Source organism: Acomys minous (assembly GCF_964271855.1).
Source record: "Acomys minous genome assembly, chromosome: 7".
Classification (NCBI taxonomy): Eukaryota; Metazoa; Chordata; class Mammalia; order Rodentia; family Muridae; genus Acomys; species Acomys minous.
In genome coordinates, this window is record NC_140488.1 from 76,793,925 (window position 1) to 76,816,113 (window position 22,189).

Genomic DNA, 22,189 nt, shown 5'->3' on the forward strand with positions numbered 1-22,189 from the left:
GTCAGAGGACCCCCCCCTGCCCCCCGCCCCCCCGCCCCCGCCCAGCCCAGGCTGGGCCCCACTCTGGGCAAGCAGTCAAATAGCAGAGGCCTGATCTGATCCAAGCACTTCCTTTGGTTAATGAGAAACCAAATAAACAGACTCTGCCCCAGCTGGCTCCAGCAGCAGCACAGGCTGGCCCAGCCCTATTCTAGCCCAGCCTCTTTCCCCTCCCCTGTCAAATCCCAGTCTGAAGGCCCTCCCTGGGAGCCAGGCCTGCTCCTAGCCTGCTCCACTGGGCTTCCTGCCTCTGATCCCTTTCTCACCCTCCCCTTCCTTCCTTCCTCCTCCTTTTCTTTTCTCTGTCACCTTCTTACCCATTTTTAGCTGGTGGGATCTCACCTGTCCTCATCCCCTGATCTGTTTTGGCCATTGCCAGAGGCAGTCCCTTGACAAGGTTCTCAGGCTGCTCTGGGCCCCGCCAGTCAGTTCCTCTTGTCAAAGGAAGGAAGCCCAAGCCTGATTAGGACCCTCCTCCACAGTTTCCGAGCTGAACAAGGTAGTGTCTGCCCACTGACACTCAGCAGCCCTAGCCTTAGGGCTTCCGCTGACAGCCAGGAGCCACCAAGTATGCCATGGTGGCGCCTCTGGCGTGGTCCCATTGTGAAGACAGGAACAGGAAGATTGTTTTGCCTGAGAGGCAAAATAGGCAGTCAGAAGTCACCCTAGTGCCCAGTGGGCCATCTTCAGATGGCGTTTCTCTCCGGCTCCAGGCCTCTTGTGGTAGGTAGGACAGGGCTGGGCCTGGCAGCAGGTTCCACATTTTGCCCCAACCAGGTGCTAACAGTACCTGCAGACACACCCAGGTTCCCCAAGGGAACATCCCCTCCCGTCAACCCTTTCTGGTGGAGCCTGGTGCAGATGCCTATGGTCCCTGACACAGAGGTGACAAGATGGACAGGGTAGAGGGATAGACTCAAGGTCCATGACAGCAGAACTTAGGAGGTGGGAAGTGGGCAGGAAGGGCATGGGCACTTTAACCATCTTGTTTCACAGGATAGCCACCTTCCCAGATTAGCTCTGGTCTGGCAAAAGAAATTCTCTCATGTACAAGTGCAGGCACACACATACAAGCACACCGTCACACTTCATGTCCCAACATCATGACACTAGTTTACACTCATTTCTCCATGTGGTTAATTTTTTTTTTTTTTAGTTCTCATTTTTTTTTCTAAGAAAAAAGCAACAAGAAAATAATTCAGAGTTTATACAAAACATCTTTACATTATTTCTTCCAAAAAGACTAGTATTTACACAAATGGCAACAGAAACAAAAACAAAAACCCCTTCCGACTGCCACCTGGAAGGGGCTGGCTGTTTTGCTCCCTCTCCCACCTGGCACTGGGGTGGGCAGCTGGCCAGGAGGCAGTGTGGAGGTGGGTGGTGTAAGGCCCAGCTCCTTCCATGGCAGCCCTGGGAGTGCCTGCAAGGCGCACATGAGTGGCAGCCTGTTAGCAGCCCTGCTGGCAAGGAGCTGGGGTCAAAGTGCACTGCAGGCTGGCCCAGCCCCAAGCAGCCTCTTCCTCTTTCCAGGCCCCAGCTCAAAACTTGGGAGGGGGGAGTGGGAGCCATATTGAGTGAGTAGGGGTGTGTGTGCTTACTTGTACTAGAACCCAGAGAAGGAGCAGGCCACCTGGCCTTACACCCGTTTAGATTTCCACCTTGAACCTCTGTCTCCCCACTGAACCAAAGATGCCAAAGGTGAGGAGAGAACAGGGTGGTGGTGGGGGGGAAACTCCCAGCTCTGCAGGGCAAATAGCCACCTGGGCACCTCACCTCCCTCCACCCCCCATGAGGTCATCTGCCTGCAGCAGCTCTCTTGTTCCCCAGGCAACAGCCAATTAAGACATTAATTACCGTGAGAGTGAAGGAGGCAGGAGATGCCCAAGAATCCCACAAGGAAGGGATTTTTTTTTTTTTGGTAGAAGGGTGGTAGTCACTACCCCACTGCTAGGAACAGCGTTGTATTATGAGGGTCAGAAAAGGAGGGTGGGACACCTTGCCCATTGGCACTCTCCTCTTCCCTCATAGGCCTTCCCAGAAATAGCCCTGGCCTACCCTCCCCCCCCCCCACTCTCCTGAAATACTGAGGAGTCTATAAAAGAAATGCCATCCTATGCTTCCTGGCTGGCCACATCCTGCCCCAGGCCCTCTTATACTGGGTGGTGCCAGGGCTCAGAAAGCCTAGGGAGGGGCTGCCTTGTACATTTTTCATTTTTTTTTCAAAAAACAGATGAAAATGAGTTGACAGCTAAAAAAAAAAATGAACACAAAAGCATTAAAAACAGTGATGATAGTGGACGAGCAGTCCTGGGAATGGGTAAAGGGGATGAGGAGGGGGGCAGGGCCAGGGGGCTGTCTCCCTGCCTGCAGTCCATCAGTGTCCAACCCTGCCCTCCAAGAAAGGGCACCCCCACAGAGCCCAGAGGCCTGGCCAGAGGGGGAAGGCACAAGAGCATTGGGATTGGGGGCACAAGCACCCCCCTCCGAAGCCCAGGGGGCAGGAAAAATGGGGGGATTATAAAAGCCAAGAAACTACAAAACTAAATACAAAGGTGGGCACAGCTGGCAAGGGGAAAGGTGTGGGGGAGAAAAGAGAGGCCGGTCCAGGCCATGTGTCCCGTGGAGCCTGAGACCATGCTGGGCCTTCAGACTTTGTAGTAGATGTTCGCTGGGCTCTGAGGTGGCATCTCCTGGACGATGTAGACAGGATGCCCGTAGTCCCCACTCACCTTCTCATAGTGGGGGCAGTAGTTGTTCTCTGTAGTCCGTAAGGGGATGATGATGTCGCTGGGCTCAGTGCCTGCTGTACCACTACCCCCTTTGGGGCTGGCTAGGGTACTGAGCGAGAGGGCAGCCGCCCGCTGCTGTGTATGCTTGCGATGTCGCTTGCGGAGCTTGAGTAGTAGGACTGTCAGGAAGATGATGATGAGCAGGAAGATGACACAGCCAGCGCCTACAGCTGCGAACAGTGCTACCTTGGAGTTAAAGAAGCTGTCCGCGTCCCCGCTGCCACCACCACTTGCACCTGAGCCACTCTTCTCTTCCTGGTTCACAGTCTCTGAGGAAAAGGAGAGGGGAAAGCAATGGTCAGCCAGGAGAAAATGAGGCCGTTCGCATGATGGCAGCACACAACGCCACCTTGGAGCTGAAGAGATTATCTGGGTCCCTGTTGCCACCCATGTTCACCAGAGATAGACAGCACGTGCTAGGGAGGGGGCAGGCAGCAGGCCTTTCTTCAGATACAGGACTGAGCAGGTGCATGAGCAACGCCCTCTGTAGAATATCTCCATATACTTACCATGCTTGCCATCAGAGTCACCGTGGGGTCCTCGACCAGGAGCCTGCGTGGCTGTCTTGACAGTGTTGTCGGACTCTTTGCTTGGCCGGCTGGTAGTCAACTGCTCAGGCATCACAGCATTTGGATCTGAGGGAAGGAAGAAGACAATGCGATGAGAGGGAGGGCTCTGCCAGACTGGGTGCCCTTAATTTCCTTGGGTGGATGAAGAATGGCCCGAAGATTAGACCTCTGTCCCTCAAACCACGTCCCCGCTGCCAACATAACCCAACCAGCTGGCTATCCCAAAGGCCTAACTGGGCACTCACCTTGCCCAACCTTCATAATGATCTTCATGGTGCGCGTACGACACACACCTCCCTCCCGGTTCTCCAGCCCTTCCAGGCTCCCGTTGGATGTTGCTGCAGGAAAAAGGCAGAGAAATCAGGAACTGGGGGTCGGGGGGGGGTTTCAATTTCCTCCCCTTTTTTTTGGACAGACTCATCAAGAGAGAGCCAAGAACGACGATCAGGAGTGGAGCACAGCAAACAGCTTCTACCTACCTCCCCCCCAACCCTTCTACCTCCTTCCCAGCAGGAAGGAACTCAGCTTGCCAGGCCCATATATGAGCTCCTCAGCTAAGGGCACTCCCTGTGGTCAGGCCTTGGTCCTGGGGGGTAACATTAAGGTACGCCTTTTTTATTGGGAGATGCTGCTCAGACCAAAAGAAACGGAAGTGGTACCATTAGAAGGGTTTTGTCTTAGACTAGAGGGAATCCTACAAAAAATGTGAGCCAAGCCAAGCTAAAGTCTCCATCAATTTATCCCATCAACTCCTTTTGTGTTCTGAGGCAAGATGCCTATGTATCTCTTGGCAGGGGGTGGGGAGGGGAGGGGAGACGAGGAAGGCAGGGACTAAAAGGGCCTCACCCCTGCTAGTCACACACTACCACTGAGCAACATCCCCAACCCTATTCACCTCTTGGGGCCCTAGACCCAACCCCCAAGGCAAAAAAAAGCTGGCTGGCTTCAAAGGATTCTGTTCTCAAGAAAGGAAGAGAAAGCAACATGGATAGGAAGCCTTTCCCATCATGCCCTGCCTGCAGCTGAGGCAAGCTGCTGTGCATTGAATGTTGAGGACAGAATTCCAAGGCCAGGCTGGGAGGACAGCATGCTAGTCTTCAGAGGGGATCAATCAGGTAGCGCTGTAATGTGTGCAGGTGGTATCACGGTACCACTTGGAAGCTGCCAACCCATAGGCAAGGAGGCTACAGGAAGGCAAAGCTAAGGCTAGGGAAAGAGCCAGCGATGGCTGAGTGCGGACTCACATGTAATGTAGTAATCCTGGTACTTTTTGAATTCCAGGCCCATGTAGTTGGGGCTGAACTCCTGGAACTTGATGGTAAAGCGGATTTCCTGCTGTGGCTTGTTGCAAGTGACCAGTACATTGGGATCAAGCACAGTGCTGCAAGCAGCTGCCTGCTCTGGCCGCACCAGGTACAGCTTGTAGTACTCGTAGGGCCGCCCTGCTTCTGCTCGGGGGCAGATGATGTCCAGCTTGTCTCCAATCTTCGGGTAGATCACCAAGCCCTTCCCACTTAGGAACCTGCCCAAAAGAAAGAAAATGGTCAACTTCAAGGTTGGGGCGCTCTGGCTATCCCAAAACCAGGCAATGCAACACGGAGGCCACACCAGTCCTACAGGGTGGAGATAGCAAATTAGCCTTCTGCCCTTCCTCTATCCTTGGGCTGGGGGGTGGGGGGTGGGGAGAGAGAAGCTAGCAGGGTGTGGAAGGGGTGGCCCATAGGCAAGGCTGCCAGGCTTTCAGTGCATTGCAGGGTGGGGCAGTGCCTAGCTAGGGGAGCCCTTTGTCCTAATGGGGCATTTCCGCAGGGGGGGCTGACGTGGCCAAATGAGCCAGGGACCTATGTCAGGCCTAGGATGCCTGGAGGTGGTGCCCTATTCCCCATACTTCCTAGCATACTCACATTCCTTCAAAGGACACTGCTGCTAAACACACACACACACACACACACACACACAGAGAGAGAGAGAGAGAGAGAGAGAGAGAGAGAGAGAGAGAGAGAGAGAGAGAGAGCGCGCATGCGCGTGCAAGCCCACACAAGTCTTAGCCACCACCCCCGCAGCTCCCAGCCAAAGACTAGGGGAGCTCAACCTGCCTGGAACCTGCCCCCCCATCTTGCTAATCTTGGGCATGATGGGGAGACAGAAACAAGCAATGGAGCCAAGATCTGACGGCCACCATCTCTGGTTAGGGGCAGTTGTATCATACCCTTCTGCTGATGCGCTGACCCCAACTCCCAAAGCGAGAGGTTAAATTCCCAAACTTGACTACTCTCGTGCCTAAGATGACTAAGGGAGGGAAAGAAAGACTACTCCTACCAAGGATAGCAGATACGAACGTAAGACAGGACCTCAGGAGTCCCGCACCCCTGTAATCTACCCTCTTACTTCTACACTGCAGCTATGACAGATCCCAAGGGGAGATGACTAATGCCTTGAGCCGGGCTTCACTGTCTAATCTGGGAAGCACAGTAAAGAAATGAAGCTCTGTTGACTATTTCTCAACTTGTGCAGGCAGAAAGAGAACGTGTTGGAATCAAATTCCACCGCCAGCGAGGCCCTTACTAGCTCCATAGTCTGGGACAAGCTCTTTGAACTTCAGTTTCTTCACTTATAAACTGGCGCCCAAAATTCCTAGGGTTGAGGGGTGGGATCAGCACCTAGAATGCAGTAGGTACTCAAGAAGATTGAATCCTTCTTTGAAATAGTCCGCCAAGAGGCAGGAGATCAGATACCAACATTAAGTTCTGTGGTTTCTTAGGCAAGATCCAGGAAGAGAAGATACAACTTGACTGCCATGGACTTGATTGTCTGGTTTGGTTCAAAAAAGTAAACAGCCCACACTCTAGCCACAGACAGCTGCAGGCTATCTGTAGGTTACATGTGAAGATGGTGTTTCACATAGGCAGGGTGGGAGGTGTTCAGAGGAAGAAGACAGCTCATCTGACCATAACATGGTGATGCTCTGAGATGGTTCATACAAAGATCAGGATAAAGGTGGGTACTACGTGAATGATTAAAAACATCAATACACGGCAACAGTAGACAGCAATGGGTAAGACAAAATCCAGGCTTGCTGATTGACTCCTACAGCCTGCACAGGAAAGAGTAGAAAGTATTGAGAGGTAGGAAAGAGATCTAAGGCTACATGGAAATTCTTCAAAGGCTATGACAAACAGTGTGGGTTTCATGCACTTGGTGACAGACGCTCCAGCAGAAAGAACAGTGGAGGACGAAAGCTAATACATACAAAGAATAGTGTCATTTGGTATATTGGTGCAGAACCCCAGTTCACAGGCTACTATTATGTGGTTCCATTTGCTGAGGGCCACTGTGCAGTGGGGACAAGCAATGAAGGTATATGGGAAGCTCAGAGCAGCAGCCGTCATATCGTCAGACACATGCCCTTGTCCTGACATCTTCCCAGGCAAGGAGGGGATTTGACTAAGTAACCAAAGCAGATGAAAAACACAGGCCTCCTTTGATGTCATGTCATGTTCCACCAAACTAAGAGGTGCCATCTTGATGTGCAGGAGAGGCGAAGCCAGAATGGGGTGCTTTGTCCTCGGCTCTCTAACTCTACAGCTTCCCAGCAGACAGAAAGGAAGCAAACAGGGCACTCGGGAGGGGGGGGCCAAAGTAAACATTTGACATGGAATGCCCTCATCCGCTTTGCCATACAAAGCCCGCATGTCTCACCAAAGCTTCTGTAACTCTCAAAGGCATTTTTGAACTTTCCTCTGTTACTCTCCAGATGGCAACAGACCATTTCTAACATTTCAGAGCTCAGAGGAACCCTAAAGACCAAGTCAGGGAGCCCTTAATATGAAGAAATGGGGGGGTCAGAGAAACATTTCCATGGAGGAAAGCTGCTCAGATTCCTCAAGCTTTCACAGGACCTCAGCAGGGTCTGATACTTAAAGAGCGTTGTACCCCAGCATGACGTGTAAGTGCAGCTACACACATGACACGAACATGGGAGACACACCAGCTTACTTCTTAACCACGTGGCCCCAGCTTTCTCACCAGAGAAATGTGTCTGCTCCGCTACTACAGTCTTCCATCGCCACCCACCCAGACTCTAGAGCCCCAGGACTGAAGAGGGCTTTTAGCTACTTGGGGTTCTACTTTGAACCCAGACACATTGAGGAAACAGATGTCTGCATCGTGGGGGGAGGGGAAGAAGAAAGGACTATTGCCCCCAACACCCCTCAGAGAGGCTCCAACCTCAGTGAACGGGCCTCATAAATATTCAACGGCTCATTTGCATAGCAGCCAGCAAAAGAAAACTCACCTTCTCCTAAAAGTGTGGAAGGGAAAGGAGTCTAATGAGGCCTGCATCCTTGACCCCAATCCCACGCTTTCTTAGCATCTTCCCCTAACTGGACAAATTCCACACAGGTGTGGGCACATGAGAAGTCCCAAAGTACAAGGGATCACAAGGGTCGGGTGTATAGCCAATGAAAGTGAAGCCCAAAGCCAGGAACAATGTTAGTGACACTATATATGGGTATCCTACCTATCTCTCCTTTTTCTCACCAAGTTATGAGAGGAAAGAGAAGGGGAGAAAAAGGCCTCTACCGTGAACTCTTTAGGCACCACCTTTCAGAAAGGACTACTCCCCCCACCCCACACACCACCACTGTCAAGCCAAGCTTTCCTGCCTGGGGCCACCCCCAGACAAAGCCCTTTTCTAGAAAATAAGGGGATTGACATGGCCCTGCAGGAAGCCTAAAGCAGGTCACCATGGCAACCTGAGGCCTTCCCTCCCTAGCCTCTGATAGCCCTGGGACCCCAGGGAGCCACCCCAGGGAGTAAAAGGACTTTAGGAAGGCAGCTGGAACTATTTCAGCTCTAGTCTTGTGGCCAGTCCTTTCCCTCCTCTCCTAGCCCAAGTTTCTCCCTCAGCCTTTCTCATTACAAGTGCCGCAGTAAACCACTCAAAAGGATACTGAGCTATGACAATCCCATAGGGTCTGGGGACAGTAGCCTCCAAGGCCCCCAGATGAGCTGCTCTCTACTTTCTGGAAGTCACCTACAGGGGAAGAGCTTGCAGCTGCGACACTTCTGCCTAGAAAGCTATTCTTGCCCCACCAGGCCTATACTTCTCCCCTCAACTTTTTCCTCAGGCTCTACCAGAGAGGTTTAGGGGGAAGGGGGGGGGAGCTGATTCCCAGCCATACAAGTCTAAACGTGGTCCAAGACTCTAGCCACAATTTTGGTTTGGTGACCCCACCACTACCAGGCCTGGTCTCACCCCAGGGTGGCAATACTGGTAAGGGACAGACCCCAAGCCAGAACTCAAGTCTGCTCTCATCCCAGCTAGGGTGGGGAGCCCCCAAATTAAAGGCTCCTCTTTCACTCCCCCAGCTCCACCCAGCCCCCGAGGCGGCAGGAGCAGGACTGGCGTGTCCCAGCAGTGCCCGCCCAGGCGTGGGTAGGCAGGAACAGCAGCTGGGCCCTGGCACACACACAACTCTGTCGGAGGCAGGCAAGCCAGAAGAGTCCTAGCGGAAGTCACCCTCCCCACCTACACGAACTATGCCTGCCTCTCGGTCCCACCTGACTAAAGCTAGTCTGCTGGGGTTTAAACCACACACACTCCCCCCCCCCCCACACCATGTTTTCCCTGGAGTTCCTAAGAGGAAGAGATTCCTGGCCCAGATTGGAAGCAAAGGAGCTACTCAGAGCTGGGAGGGGCAGAGTGCCAGTCAGTGAATTGGGCTAGGTCACCTGTACAGGGTGCCCTCAGAACTAAGCCTAGGTAAGTTAAACGAAGAAGCTGGAACCCTACTCACCCCTACACAGGCAGGGCCTGAGTCATAAAGCAGACACAGGCCCGCCTGGGAGGAGAGAGGGGAGAATGCAGGGGCAGCAGAGGTCTGGTTTGAAGCCCACTTTGAATTCCTGTCCCTTGCAGCAGGATGGGGTGGAAAGAATGGCACACGGAGCAGCTCTGCCCGATTCAACAAGTCACGGGCTGACCTCAGACAAGTCATTTCCCCTTTCTGGGCATATGCCTCCTCCTCTAGCAAGTGGGGCCTATGCCTACTTCCCAGGGCTGTTGGGAGCACCCGATGAGATCATATATGAGCATGCATTATAAGTAGCAAGGTACTACCTGCCTATTACTGAGCATGCCAACCACAGTATCATTTACAAGTAGCAAACTGAAAATGCTTCTATGTCTGGCTCGCCGGCACCCTGACCCCAAACCACCACCACCAAATCATACTGGGAAGAAGGGACTTTCCTAGTCTCCAAATGCTGTTGCTGAACAGCCCCCACCCCCAGGGCCCCTTATAAGCACAGAGTGGCTATCCCCCAAACCTGTATTCCCATGACAACCAGCTACTGGTTGGCCCCACCAACCATACATACATACATACATACATACATACATACATACATACATACATACATACATACATACATACCAGTGCTGTACAGCAAGTAATATCCAAGGTCCAGCCATCCTCACGTACCCAAGCTGGTAAGGCAACTAACTGAGGGCCCCAAGGACCCAAGAGAAGAAAGGGAACCCCCAACTCGGTCCCCACCTTGGCTTCCTCACAGGACATTCTGGGCCTTGCCTAGTTTCCCTGGGTGAGGTCAGGGAACAAGAACCTTTAGGAACTGCTGGGTTCCCAGGACTCTCAGACTCTCACCTGTGGCCAACCAGACATGAAATAGAATAGTCATGTCCCTAACCACTCTGGAAAGGAGTCCCTTAGGCTGGCCTCCCCAACACTGTGAGCTAGAACAGCTGTGAGGGGGCTGGGACCAACACTTTAGCTTGTAGTAGGCAAGCATGAGTTGGGGTCTGCAGCTGCCCCACCCATGCTGGATGGAGTCAAGGGTCCCGGATGCCAAACTGAGTGCCCCCCAACCCCCATTGTAGGGAAGGTCTGTAATGTGATCTCAAACACATTCCCACTCCTTGGAGGTGGGGGAACCTGAGTGAGGGGGACAGTGTAGGGTCAGAATGGGACTGAGCAACTGAACTGCAGCAGCTGGACTTGCCTGAGGAGTCAAGTGTGAGGCTTTCCCGGCTGCCCCAAGTTCCCAAGGGGAAGCAGCTGGGGAAGGTGGCTGCCCTGAGACCATTTAGACCGTACCCGTCTTGCCATGCTCCCCCACCAACACGCTCGCTCTGGTTTCCACCAACCCTCAGTGGGACCAAAGCCATCTTCCCATCCGGTACTCTTGGGGCAAAGCTGACAGGAGGGACCCAGGAGGCAGAAACTCCTATCACACAGGGCCTACCACCAGGACAGCCCTTAGCAGCAGTCCGAGAGACAGATAGACTGGCAGACTTAAGCCTGCTCTTCCAGCTCACCGAGGCTGGGGCTGCATGCGCCCTGGAACCTAGAAGCAGACCCCATCACTTCTTTATTTTGATTTTTTTCCCAAGGAGGAAGCAATTAAGCAAGGTTTATAGGCACTGGGAGATTTTTAGAGGGAGGGGTGCCAGCTCCTGACAGGGCTGAGGAGAGGGGACCAAAAGCCAGGAGGAGGAAGAGGGGAGGGATAAGAGAAAAAAAAATGAGCCTGCGAGGGAGAGCACGGGCATGTGCGAGAAACAAAAGGACTTGAGAAAAAGAGGCAGAGAGTGACTAAGAGTGAGAGGGAGTGTGAGAAAAGAAGAGCAGGTGAGCCTCGCTGGGAAGGGAGGTGAGCTTCACTCTCAGAGGGTGTGAGAGGGCACCAACGCTGGCCTGAGAGGGCGAACTCAGGCAGGACATAAGGAAGCAGAGAGACAGACAATGTTTATTAGAAAAGCTGTGGCAGCCTGAAGGTTGGGTGCGGTGACACAGGCAACCCCCAGGGCTGAAGGGCAGTGTCTCCAGCCTGTCCTCCTGCCCTGCACCCTGTGCCAACAAATGCAGACATAGACTGCATTCCAGACCCTGAGCATAGATTAAACGGGGGTGGGGGGGTGGGGGGGCAGGGAACGGACCCTGGGATCAGTCCAAACTGTCCCCAGAGTCTGTTCAATTACAGGATGGAATCTAGGCAGGTTCTACTGAGTCCAAAGTCAGTGTCCCATCCCCACCCCCAGGGATGCCTGTCCTCAGCTTGAGGTGAACAGGATGAGAGCAGAGGGAACACAGCCTTCTCAAGCTTGTAAACTGCTCTAGAGCTCTAAAGGCAGAGAACACATAAAGAGGGACGCTCCCATAGATCTTGTTTCTCCCAGCAACCTCAGCTCTGCAGGAGGGCTCTTGTCCAGCTGTGGAGTTGCACGGTATCTCAACCCAAGAGAGCAATTAGGTCACTCCCATGAGCCCCTAGGATGGGCTAACCCTGGGGGGGGGGCACTGCAATTCTCTTAGCTAAGGAGCCTTTCCAGCCTCCACCCTTACAGTGAAGAACTGGGCTCTTCACAAGCTTTCCCCATGGCCTTAACAGCCTAGAGGGTCCCCCCCCCAGAACAATTTGAACCCCCAGGAGTTAAGGCACAGTGACCAAACAGGCTTCTGAGTAAGGTAGAGATCTTTGTCAGTCCCTTTCCTTGTATGGCGGGACAATTCTCTAGCCTGACCCCCTTTTAGCTACCAACAGTAATAGGACCCTACCTTAACCCAAGGAGAAAAAAAGAAGCCCTCTTCTCTCACTTTAGGGGTGAGAGATACACCATCCCTGGGACTCAAGGTGGGCAAGAACCTAGTAAGTTAGCAGAAAGCCCAAAAGAGTGGACAGGAGGAAATTCCAGAAACAGCAATCTGGGGACGTGGAAGGGACAGGTCAAGTGCTGCCCCCCCACCCCGTTTTCCACTAACTGTGTTGTCCACACACTGCCCATACTGCCAGAAAACGGGAAGAGAGATTATGACCCCGAGTCCTGAGTCCTAGACACCAAAAGAGAAAAAGGTCCAGAGGTCACAACAGCCTAGGCTACTCCCCACCAACAGCCCAGAAACCACTGAGCCACCGCCCTGAAAGGTGTGTGTTGTTTAGAGATGGGAGGGGGCAGAGTTAGGAAGGAGAAGGAGAAGAAAGAAAAGGACCTCCTTTATATCACTGCTCCCCCCCCCCCAACTATTGGAGAAATCTAAGCACGGCTCTCCAGTCTTGGGGGGGGGGGACGGGGACGAACTAGGACCTGCCTGGACAGGAATCACACGTTCCCCACCCACCTCCCTCGCTGGCTCCCGCTACCATTCTCAGCCCTGGCTGGCTCTAGAAGAAGCTCTGCTGCCTGGCTCAATTGGACCCCCGACGGGCGCTGGATCGACCCCCCCCCCACAACAAACCCTCTTCTACTCCGCCCTTCTCCACCCGCCGCCTTTGTGAGCCTGGAAGCAGCGCCTGCCTTTCTACCTCCCCGGCAGGGAGAAATGGGGGGGGGGGGGAGATACAAGAAGAGAAAGCAAAGAGAACGATAGGGAGGCAAACAGACAGGGAAGAAAGACAAATGAAAACGGGAGAAGCTGGAGAAGGGATACAGATGCTGCCACTCGCCCTGGGCGCTAGGTCCCAAGCCGCCCTGACACCTAAGCAAATTAGGAACCTGTGTTCTGGCCTGGTCCCTTGCTCAGGTCGATCTCACCCGTGAAGTGGCTGTGAGAGAAAACCACCACGTTCCCAGGGGCCCCGGGGTGGGCTGCTTACTCGCCCCCACCCAGCTCCCGGGTGCGCTTTCCTATCTGCTTGGTATGACCACCGCGACTCGATCTGGGACTTGGGGAGGCTAACCGAAGGGTCACAGCCCAGCTAAGTGCCCCCACCCCACCCTTCTGCACCCTGCCCCAACTGCCCTCAAGAAAACATTAGAAAAGGCCAGATAAAAACAAGGCGCCGCACCTCCTACGGACACCCCCCACGCACTTGGGGGTGCATCTCACCCCCGAAGAAGTGCCTCCCACCCCCAGGGAACAGAGCAAATAAGTTACTCACTTAGGGTTAAGAGAGCTCCAGGACACCGGCTCCAGATTCTTGGCCAACGGCGTGGCAAGCCGGCACAGCGTCAGCACGACCATCGCCACAAGCCACTTGCTGAGCCAACGCTGCCCAGGCCGGGCCATTTTCCCGAGGGCAGGATGCACTTCGGGATCCCCTGGCGCCTCCTCAGTAAAGCTCGCCTCGCCCGCCCGTGCCGCGCAGCGCTCGGAGCCACTCAGGCGCCCATCCTCCGCAGCCGCCGGCCTTGAAGCACTCCCCTCCCGCCGGCCTCGGGGTCGCTCTCCTGCGTCCGGCTGGCCAGGAGGACTCACTGGGCAGGCGTCCCCAACCCGCGCATGGGCTGCGGCCTCCGAGTACTCTCTCCCCTGGCCTCTCCGCCGCACGAGGCGCGCCGGGGGCTCGCCGCCCCCGAGTGATCCCGCCGGATTCCGATCGGCTCTCCCAGACTGTTTGGGACTGTGAGTCCTCTCCTCGACGGGGTCTCCCCGCAGAGCGCTCAGAGGTTGCCCCGACGCCTCGACCGTCCTGGGATTGACGCCTCTGGGAAGAAGAGAGGGTTGTCTCCCAACAAGGCGAGCTCGGTCCCCAGGCTCCCGACTGGGTCCCTCTAGCACGGACTCCGTTCCTCCGGGCCACAGTGGGACTCCGCGCCGCGCGTCCCACGACAGCTTCTACTTTAGCACCGGCTCCTCTCAGTGTACTTAAAAGACTAGTACGGCCCTGCCGAGCAAACCAGTCCCATCAATTTGCACCTCTGAAGCCTCGGCCGGGTATTCCGGCAGCGCCGTCGCCAAGTCCTTAATCCCAGGCGAAGGAGCCCGAGTGTCTGCAGTCAGTGCGAGTCTCACACACCCCCAACTGCTGTCCAGCGCGCATAGACTCCCTCCGCTGCCGCCGAGCTTTCTACTCTCCTGCTCAGGCGAGCGCAAGGCCAACCCTGCTCCTTCGAACCAATAGAAAGCTCTGTGACGGGGTCCTTGCCCCATACCACGCCCACAGAGCAGGAAGGGGTGGGGTTTCGGGGAGCTCTTAAGGACGCTGTGCTCTCGATGGCACTAATCTAAATGTGCGGCTCTTGCGGTTATGGCTGTGTCCCGCTTAGTCTGGTTCCCAGGGTGTTCTTGGGAAGTTGGCGTTTCTCAAAAGCTGCTGGCCTGCTCTCCTTCGTGCACACCTGATCAACACCCGCCCCACTGACCTAGACCAGACAAGCTCTGTCCCAAGTACCTCCAGAAAGCACAGTGCTCACACACACACACACACGCACACGCACACGCTCACACTCCATGCGCATAGTCGCATACCCGCTCCAGAGTCCTACCTAATCTGTGCCCACTTCTGTGGCCAAGTCAGCCTGCCTGCTCCCAGTCCATTATCCACACTCTGTTGGGCTCTCTTTCTGCCCTCGAAGTGCACCCCTTCCTTGCACTGACCACAACAAAATGCTAGCTATGGCTGGTGGAGACTCAGAAAAGTACTGTGTCCAAGGAGGAGGGGGAATTTCTTTGCATCTAGGGACCAAGCCTTTAAGAATCTCATCTTCCGAGAGTGAACCCTTTGGGACCTTCCACCCTCAATCCAGGCACACAGATTTAGTCCGTCCTGTCTGAAGGCACAGGCACACGAAAGGGCCTGGGTTAGGTGAGGAGGGACAAGAGGTCACATGCCATACAGAAAGCTCAAGGGCAGAGCGGAAAAGGAGCAGAGCGGAGGCCTTTTGAAAGAGCAAAAGCAGGCATCTGGGCCCTGAGATTCCGGACTCCAGCCTTTCCCCCGGCCTCGGCCTCACCACCATCTGGGTCTTTGTCTCACAGCCCTGGCCCGTTCTCTCCGCCCCTCCTTGTCTCTTTGCTTATAATTTGGCTCAATCCCATAGCTCAGACCCTCCCGGTCTGACCTAGTCGCCTTCCTCAGGTCCCAGCGGACGTACCCACGTGCTAATGTCTCCCCCTGCTGGCCTTCTGTAGACTTGCGGGCTCCCAAAGTAAGAGGAGGCCTCTCCCATCCGGAGCCTGCCGAGCAAACCTGGCACTCGAATTCGAGCGCACAAACAGGGACAGGCATGGCAACAGCAAGAGCCGCCCCTCCGGGTAAGAAAGGTGGGAAAGAGCTAGGGGAAGGGTCTTTGCTTGGGGACTGCAAAGGCTTCTTATTCATGCGCCTCCTCTTTCTCCTCGTCTTATTAATGCATCACCCGGGGGTTCTAACTTAGGGTCTTAGACTTACTAGGCAAGGGCTCTACGAGGAACTAAATTCCCATTTTTTTTCTTGTGCTGCTTCTCTATGGAGATAATTGGCTGAGCACCTTTTTTGTTTTTTAAGTGCTGAGCCATTTAGGAGTTCAATGTCGATCATCTCACTAGCTGGGAAATTGAGCTACCGAGTTGTTCCCTGCACCATCTAATGATCTTCGTAGTTGTAGTGGGGACATCTATGTGGGGGAAGAAGAGTAGGGAAGGAGGAAGCTGAGCTTCCTTCTGCTTTTGGAGCAGATGGCTCTGGATACACAGTCTAGGGTCTCTGTGTTCCCCAACTGGACTCTGCACTGAGATGTAAGCCGAGCAAGGAGAGAAAGGAGAAAAGGAGAAAGACACATCGGCAGTCCATCTGAGAGCCACGCCATTAAGAAGCGTCAAGCCATGAACCTAGAAGTTGTCTCCTAGGCATCAAGAACCACGTGAGATGACTTACTCTCATCACCCTTTGAAATCCGTTCTGCTGGCCCTGTTTTTTATTTAAGAGGGGGAATTAAGGCGCAGGGTTGAAGAAGCAACCTATCCCTGGGGGAACTGGGCTCAGTTCCTGGTGTGTCTGTTCCCAGTGCTATAGCCATTCTCTTGTACGATCCCGGTGGACCCGCTTGCGGCCTCTCCGTATGGACTTGCTGGCTTGGCTCCTTGTGAATTCCAAGCGGCGTGGTGCCTCCAGGGTGGCCAGAACCCTGCTCTTCACCCGCACGTCTCAGAAGTCAACTAGTCCTGAGAAAGGTCAGTTATTTTGACCCTAGGCCAAAGTTCTTCTCAGACGAGATCACTGGTGCTAAGCCCAGACCTTTCCTTTCTATGGACAACATGCCCCGTGGCCCTCCAGGGGACAGCCTCAAGCTGAGTGAGAGCTGTGGGAATGTGGCTTTGCTACCCAGCTTGGGAAACCTAGGAAGACAGAAGTAGTTTCTGAGTGTGCCAACATCTAGGGAAGAAGCGAGGACAGGACTCTTAGGTCCAGACCTGTTCCACATACTGCCCACCTCGGGTCATGCCACCGCCCTTGTGCCTCAGCCTACTCACGCTAGCCTCAAGGACCTCAGGAGCTTGGTTAGACAGACCCACTCTCTGCTTCAGACAGAGCCAGCGGCTGAAAGTTCCCACCCTTGCCTGACCCTAGCAGGTAGTGATCCAGGTCCCTGACTGAGGAAAAAATTGCCCAGGAGTGCCAGAAAGGAAAGCTGGATCTTCGGGAATGCTATTCTTTTATCCACAGACTGTCATAGTCCAAGACTCCCAGGTTATGGTGTCAACACAGACACACAGACAGAAACACACACGCACACATACACACACAGACACGTCGTCGTCATCATCATCATCATCATCATCATCATCATCATCATCATCATAATCGTCATCAAGCTGTACCTTCTGGGCCCAGCTGCTCACACCCATAGGCAGGAAGAGGGGCTAACCTTCAGCTCTATCCCCTTGGGCAAGTGACCTCACCTCTGAGGGTCTGTTACTGTTCTGTGACCTGGAGGTCATTCCTCCTTCGTAGCTTCCTGCAAGTACTGAATGAGATAATAGGCATGCAAGGCTGAGCATCATACCTGGCCTACCATGGGGCTTACTAAATGGAAACTCCTATTCTCCCATGGAGACACACTTATCCCTTGTGGCACGTGTTTGTACCAGTTCACACATGCTTTGTGTGCCACACACATACTTTTCCAATCCCCTGTAGTCTCACACACACGTCCACTTTCACATACAAACTTCTCCTCTTTGCTGAGCAGCAGCTGACAAGGTGAGGTTCTGGCCTTAGGGAACCTAGAGTCCTCGGTTTCTCATATTCACTGTACCTATAGCCACACAAAGGCCACCTCCTTTCCACTTCGGTGCCCTGTGCCCTTGACCTCTCTCTCTGCCTGCCCTATACTCAAGAGCCAGTGCAGTAAAGCTGTTCACCCAAGGCCACACTAGGAAGTAGAGAAGTCAGGCCATCTGGACAAACAACTTGACTTTCTAATCACAGCTCTCTGTTGCTAACCCAGGGCTCTGGGCTGGAGAGTGGTGTTTTTGCTGAGCCACCAGGATCAGCCAGAGGCAACACCTGGAAAAGCAACCAAAGGGTCAAGGAGCAAGTATCCTGACCCGAGATGCCATGCCAACTGGTGAACCCAGCGAGGCCGACCACCTTCTGATCTCTCAATCTCTGGCAACCCTGTGCCCCTTGTCTTTCCCCTTAAAATTGACTGCTTCTGCCTGTAGCCTCCTAGGTTGTACACAACCACTCCTTCCAGGCAAGGAAGAGCCACCTTCGTTAGACACCCCCCAAGCCGGAAACGTCAGGTGAGCGCTTTCACGTGGTGCTACAACGCCTTTGTTTGGGCCTTGCAACATCCCTAACGGTATATGCATTGCCCTGCTTTAAACATAAAGAGCCCGAGGCTTCTCGAGTTCAGTGTGGTTGCAGCTTGCCCTCTGCCCTGTCATCTTTAGTTTGCAAGGTCTTCTCTTTTGTTTGCCAGCTTAGCCCCACCGCTTCTACCTACAACGGCTTCCACGTGTCTCCCAGCTGAGGGCAGCTGATCTCCAGGTCTCCAGGTCAGGCCCAAGCTAACTTCCTTCCTCCAGTGAATTTCTTGGCTTTTCTCAAGCAACTATCTCTAGGTCTGTCTCCTGGTGAGCACAGGATGGACAGAGCCACCCCACTTCTCCTCCTCCCCCCCATCTGTTCCAGGACCCTAGAGCTAGGCCACATAGAGCCCTAGGTTATTTGCTCAGGAAGTATGTTTCACAACAGTGGCCAGGGAATGTGGGGGTGATTCCAGAGGCCAGAGGGGCAACCATTCTCTCCCCCTATCTCCTCCCTATCCCTGCTCCAGCCGTATGCCTGGTTTCTGGGGGTCTGCACTGAGAACACCTGGATCTGTCAGGTGACAGCCTGGCTCTGGTCAGGCTGATAGCAGGGTGACACCAGGAATGAGAAGAGCCCCCATCAAGCCCAGGCTCGCTCTCTCCCCCTGTGTCGCTGTACCCCCATACCCCTTTGATCCCACTCTGGACTCCTAGACACCTGTCCTAAGTCTTCAGGCCCCATTCAGGCAAATGGCCTGACCTTGTACCCAAAAGATCATGGACAGGGCATACAAAGGGTAAAAGGAGAGCCCAGGTCTGGCAGGTGGATGAGGCTCTGGCCTATAACTAAGGGACCTAGACTTTTCTAAGGCATCATCGCCAGCCTCTCAGACCTCTTGTGTTTCACCGAGCTGCTCCCAGCTTCCTCTACAAGGTCCTCTGTCCTGTCTGCTCTCTGGTGCAGGAAGAGGTAGCCCAGGTGGTGGCGGGGAAGGCTGGTGGCACTGTGGCCCAGGCCACCTGTTAACTTCCTCACTCTGGTTACCTGGGGATGTACAGGGAGGGGCGAGGCCATTCATCACTGTCTAAGGCTCAGGAATTCAGGGGAAGGGAACAGCAGCTGTCTCCACTTGTCACTGACCCAAGCCTCGTTCCCTATCTTAGAGGGGGGAGGGGGGGGCAACGCTGCCTAGAGAAACAGCACCTTTGCCCAGACCCGAGAAAACACCTGACCCACCAGGCTCTGTGTTTACAGAGTAAAGCTGCTGGGGAGGGACAACCAGATTGAGCAAGCAGTGGAACGGGGCTGAGGAGATGCAGCTGTCTGGAAAATCTAATCCCCCCCATAAGCTAGCGCACTGACTTCTTGCCTCACATCCGGCAAACAGGCTAAAGGGTCAGAGTCCAGGTTTTCTTCATTGATAACCTCAGGCCAGTGGGAGACAGGCCATGAGTTGCAGGGGACATGCTTGGACAGATAAGAGGTCTGAACCCACCTTGCCAGATAACTATGGGCGGATATGTAGTACTCAGGCCCACTCCTCCGCCACCACATCCTTGAGTCAATTCAGAGACCATGGCTGACACTGAAACCTACCTTCCCTGCTCACACCTTAGCCCCGGGGGGGGGGGGGGCTTTATGCCCCATTCGGATCTCGACCTACTTCCCACAAGATCTCAATCTATTCCCAGACCTTTAGTTTCCCTTCTAAGCCCCCACAGCCAGGCCTCTACCTTCCCAAAACTGCCCAAGGAGGTCAGGCTGAAATGCAGACTGAGCTCCATTAACAGACCACCTCGGATCTTCCCCTACGGAAACTTTTGACTTTCAGTTCCCAGGCCTGGCTAGCCTGTCACAGCCCTTCCTTAGGACGCAAGACCAAGCATATAACAAACCTCTGCCTCCTGACAAGGGCATATGAGCTTTCTTCCAGGGATTTGGCCTGGGCTGAGGTGTGAAGGTAGGAAGATTAGGAACCCCTGAAAGGAGAGTTCCCCCAGGGTATTCGGGTTCCAAAGACAAGAGAAGGAAGGAGTGGGTCTCAAAGATGGGAGAAAGAGGTTTTGGCAGATGAAGGAATCAAAGAAATGGAGTCCTTGAGGAAATAGTTCCCTTTCCCTAGTAGCGTCCCTATTCTTCAAGCTTTGTCTCCCTCCAGTGGTCAGTTTGGACATTGCAGTCTCAAAGCTGACCTAGCTGTGAGCCTGAAGTCCAACAATCCAACAACAGTTCAAGAGACTGCCAATTTGCAGTGTTGGCTAACTCTGAAAGAAGCTGGGAATGCACGCACACACCCATTTCTTCATACCCTCTGTCCCGTGATGAAAAATCAAAGTATTGAGTCTATCCTTAAGTATTTACTTCTGGGTGGCCTTCTTAGAAGTCCTGCCTCACAGCACTGCCTGAAATTGCCATTTGGTCTCAGGTTACTTATGTACATTTCAGCTTTGCCAATTAAATACTAACCCAAAACAGAATCCTCTGAATGTTTCTCCTTTATCTGCTGTGACAATGCTAAGGAAAAGGACTGGCATACAAGAGGCACTCAATAATTGCTAATGATGATAGTGCTGGCCGTGAAAAAACACAGTTTACTGAGCACCTATTATCCTTCAGGTGCTTTGCATACACTCTCTCACACAAAATGTATTTCATATACAGACAAGGAAGTCAGGGTTCTCAGGAGTTAAGCAGCCTAGACAGCATCTCCTGCCCAAGGAGAAGCAGAACCATTTTCTATGTGACAGATCCGGCCTTCAGCCTTGAAAGAAATGCAAGAATGACTCCAGCTCGGTTCCTAACAATGTAGGTGGCGTGGTCCCCAGTTAGGCTTGTGTGGGTACCCAGTACATAGAGGGGCTTGTTGTACATAAGTTCTTTTTATCTCCCACCCCAGGGCTAGCCTGCTCTACTTTGTCAGTGACAGGAGAGACAAACCTCAGCTTAGATGCTCAGTCTCCCACCAGATGCTGCCAAACAAGAAGCTTGTGGTCAAGTAAAAGACTCCTGAAGTCAGCAGGCCCAGGAAAATGCCAAGGCTACAGGGCAAGGAGAGTGACTCCCTCAAAAGTTTGTTCAAAAACTCCTAGGGATCAACATGGATTGATCCAGTTCAAAAACACAGCTGGCCTTCCCCAGGAGTCTGCCATGTTCCGAGGCCTGAGACCTAATGAGAGAAAAGCAAACCAGATTTGGTAAAAAAAAAAAAAATGTTGGTAATTAGAGTAGTTGAGATTTGAAAAAAGGAGAAACAGAGGTTCAAGGTTAGTCCCAGCTACATAGTGACTTTGAGAGAGAGAGAGAGAGAGAGAGAGAGAGAGAGAGAGAGAGAGAGAGAGAGAGAGAGAGAGAGAGAGAGAGTTGTGTGGCTCCTGCCCATGATGTTATGCTGTTGGCTCACTCTCAAGCTAGCAAGTGCCCAACAAAAGAGGCCCCCACTGACCTGACTTCTACTCTGTTTAAGGCTTTAGCTTATGTGTATGTATTTGGCTATAAGTATTTCTGTGCAACACATGTGTGCCTGGTGCCCACTGAGGTCAGGAGAGGCCATTAGATTCCCTCCCTAGAACTGGAATTACAGATGGCTACAAGAGCCACCATGTGGGTGCTAGGAACGAAACCCAGGGCTTCTGCAAACGCAGCAAGTGTTTGTTTTTAACTGCTGAGCCATCTCTCCAGGCCCCTGAACTTTACTCTTGTTTGGCTTTGCTTGAGAAATCTTATCTGTGTGCACTGTGATGACCCTGGAGGAAGCCGAGATACGTTACTCTTTCCCAAGGGGGCCCCTCTGTGAAGATCCCTTCAGGAGCTGAGTAACCCTCCCTCTTTTTTCCTGTCTCCCCACTGATGTAGCCACAGTCCGGCATTAAGGCCTGGGACTCCATAACTGTGATCCCCTCCTTTTTTTCTTCACTTGGTGAGTTACAAGCTGATTGTTGCAGAGACTCTTGACTCTCCTTCCAGGGCGTCCCAGGACCCACTGCTGCACAAGAGCACAGTGAACACACTCTCAGAAGGAACAGGCCATCATTGGCAACTCAGCTTCCACCAGTGACTGACAGGCGCTCTTCCAGCCTGGCTGATTGCTAAGCCTGAGGGCACATGCCTGCCACTCCCAAGTCGGCATTCCAGGTACTCAGCAGAGGAGATGGGTTTCCATGCTGCTGCCCTCTACGTACAGAAACTCCAGAAAAGCCGAGCCAGCAGCCCGCCCCAAAGCCCTGCAAGTCAGCAAGCCTCCCTGACACGCTTAGCCCCTCCCCTGATGAAATCAGGTCGCTGGAGTCAGTGGTGTCCAAGTGGGCATTGTGG

General features: G+C 53.5%; 1 protein-coding gene across 1 annotated transcript; it reads right to left on the minus strand.

Annotated features, from left to right (window-relative positions):
- Positions 1–1,231: 1,231 nt before the first annotated feature.
- EFNB1 (ephrin B1) lies at positions 1,232–14,229 on the minus strand. Its single transcript, XM_084789472.1, has 5 exons — positions 13,301–14,229; positions 4,645–4,922; positions 3,646–3,738; positions 3,341–3,466; positions 1,232–3,100 (listed from the first exon to the last, which is right to left on the minus strand). The coding sequence occupies exons 1-5, from the start codon at positions 13,426–13,428 to the stop codon at positions 2,688–2,690; spliced, it is 1,038 nt and encodes a 345-aa protein (XP_084645598.1). The 5' UTR covers positions 13,429–14,229; the 3' UTR covers positions 1,232–2,687.
- Between the last annotated feature and the right edge of the window lie 7,960 nt (positions 14,230–22,189).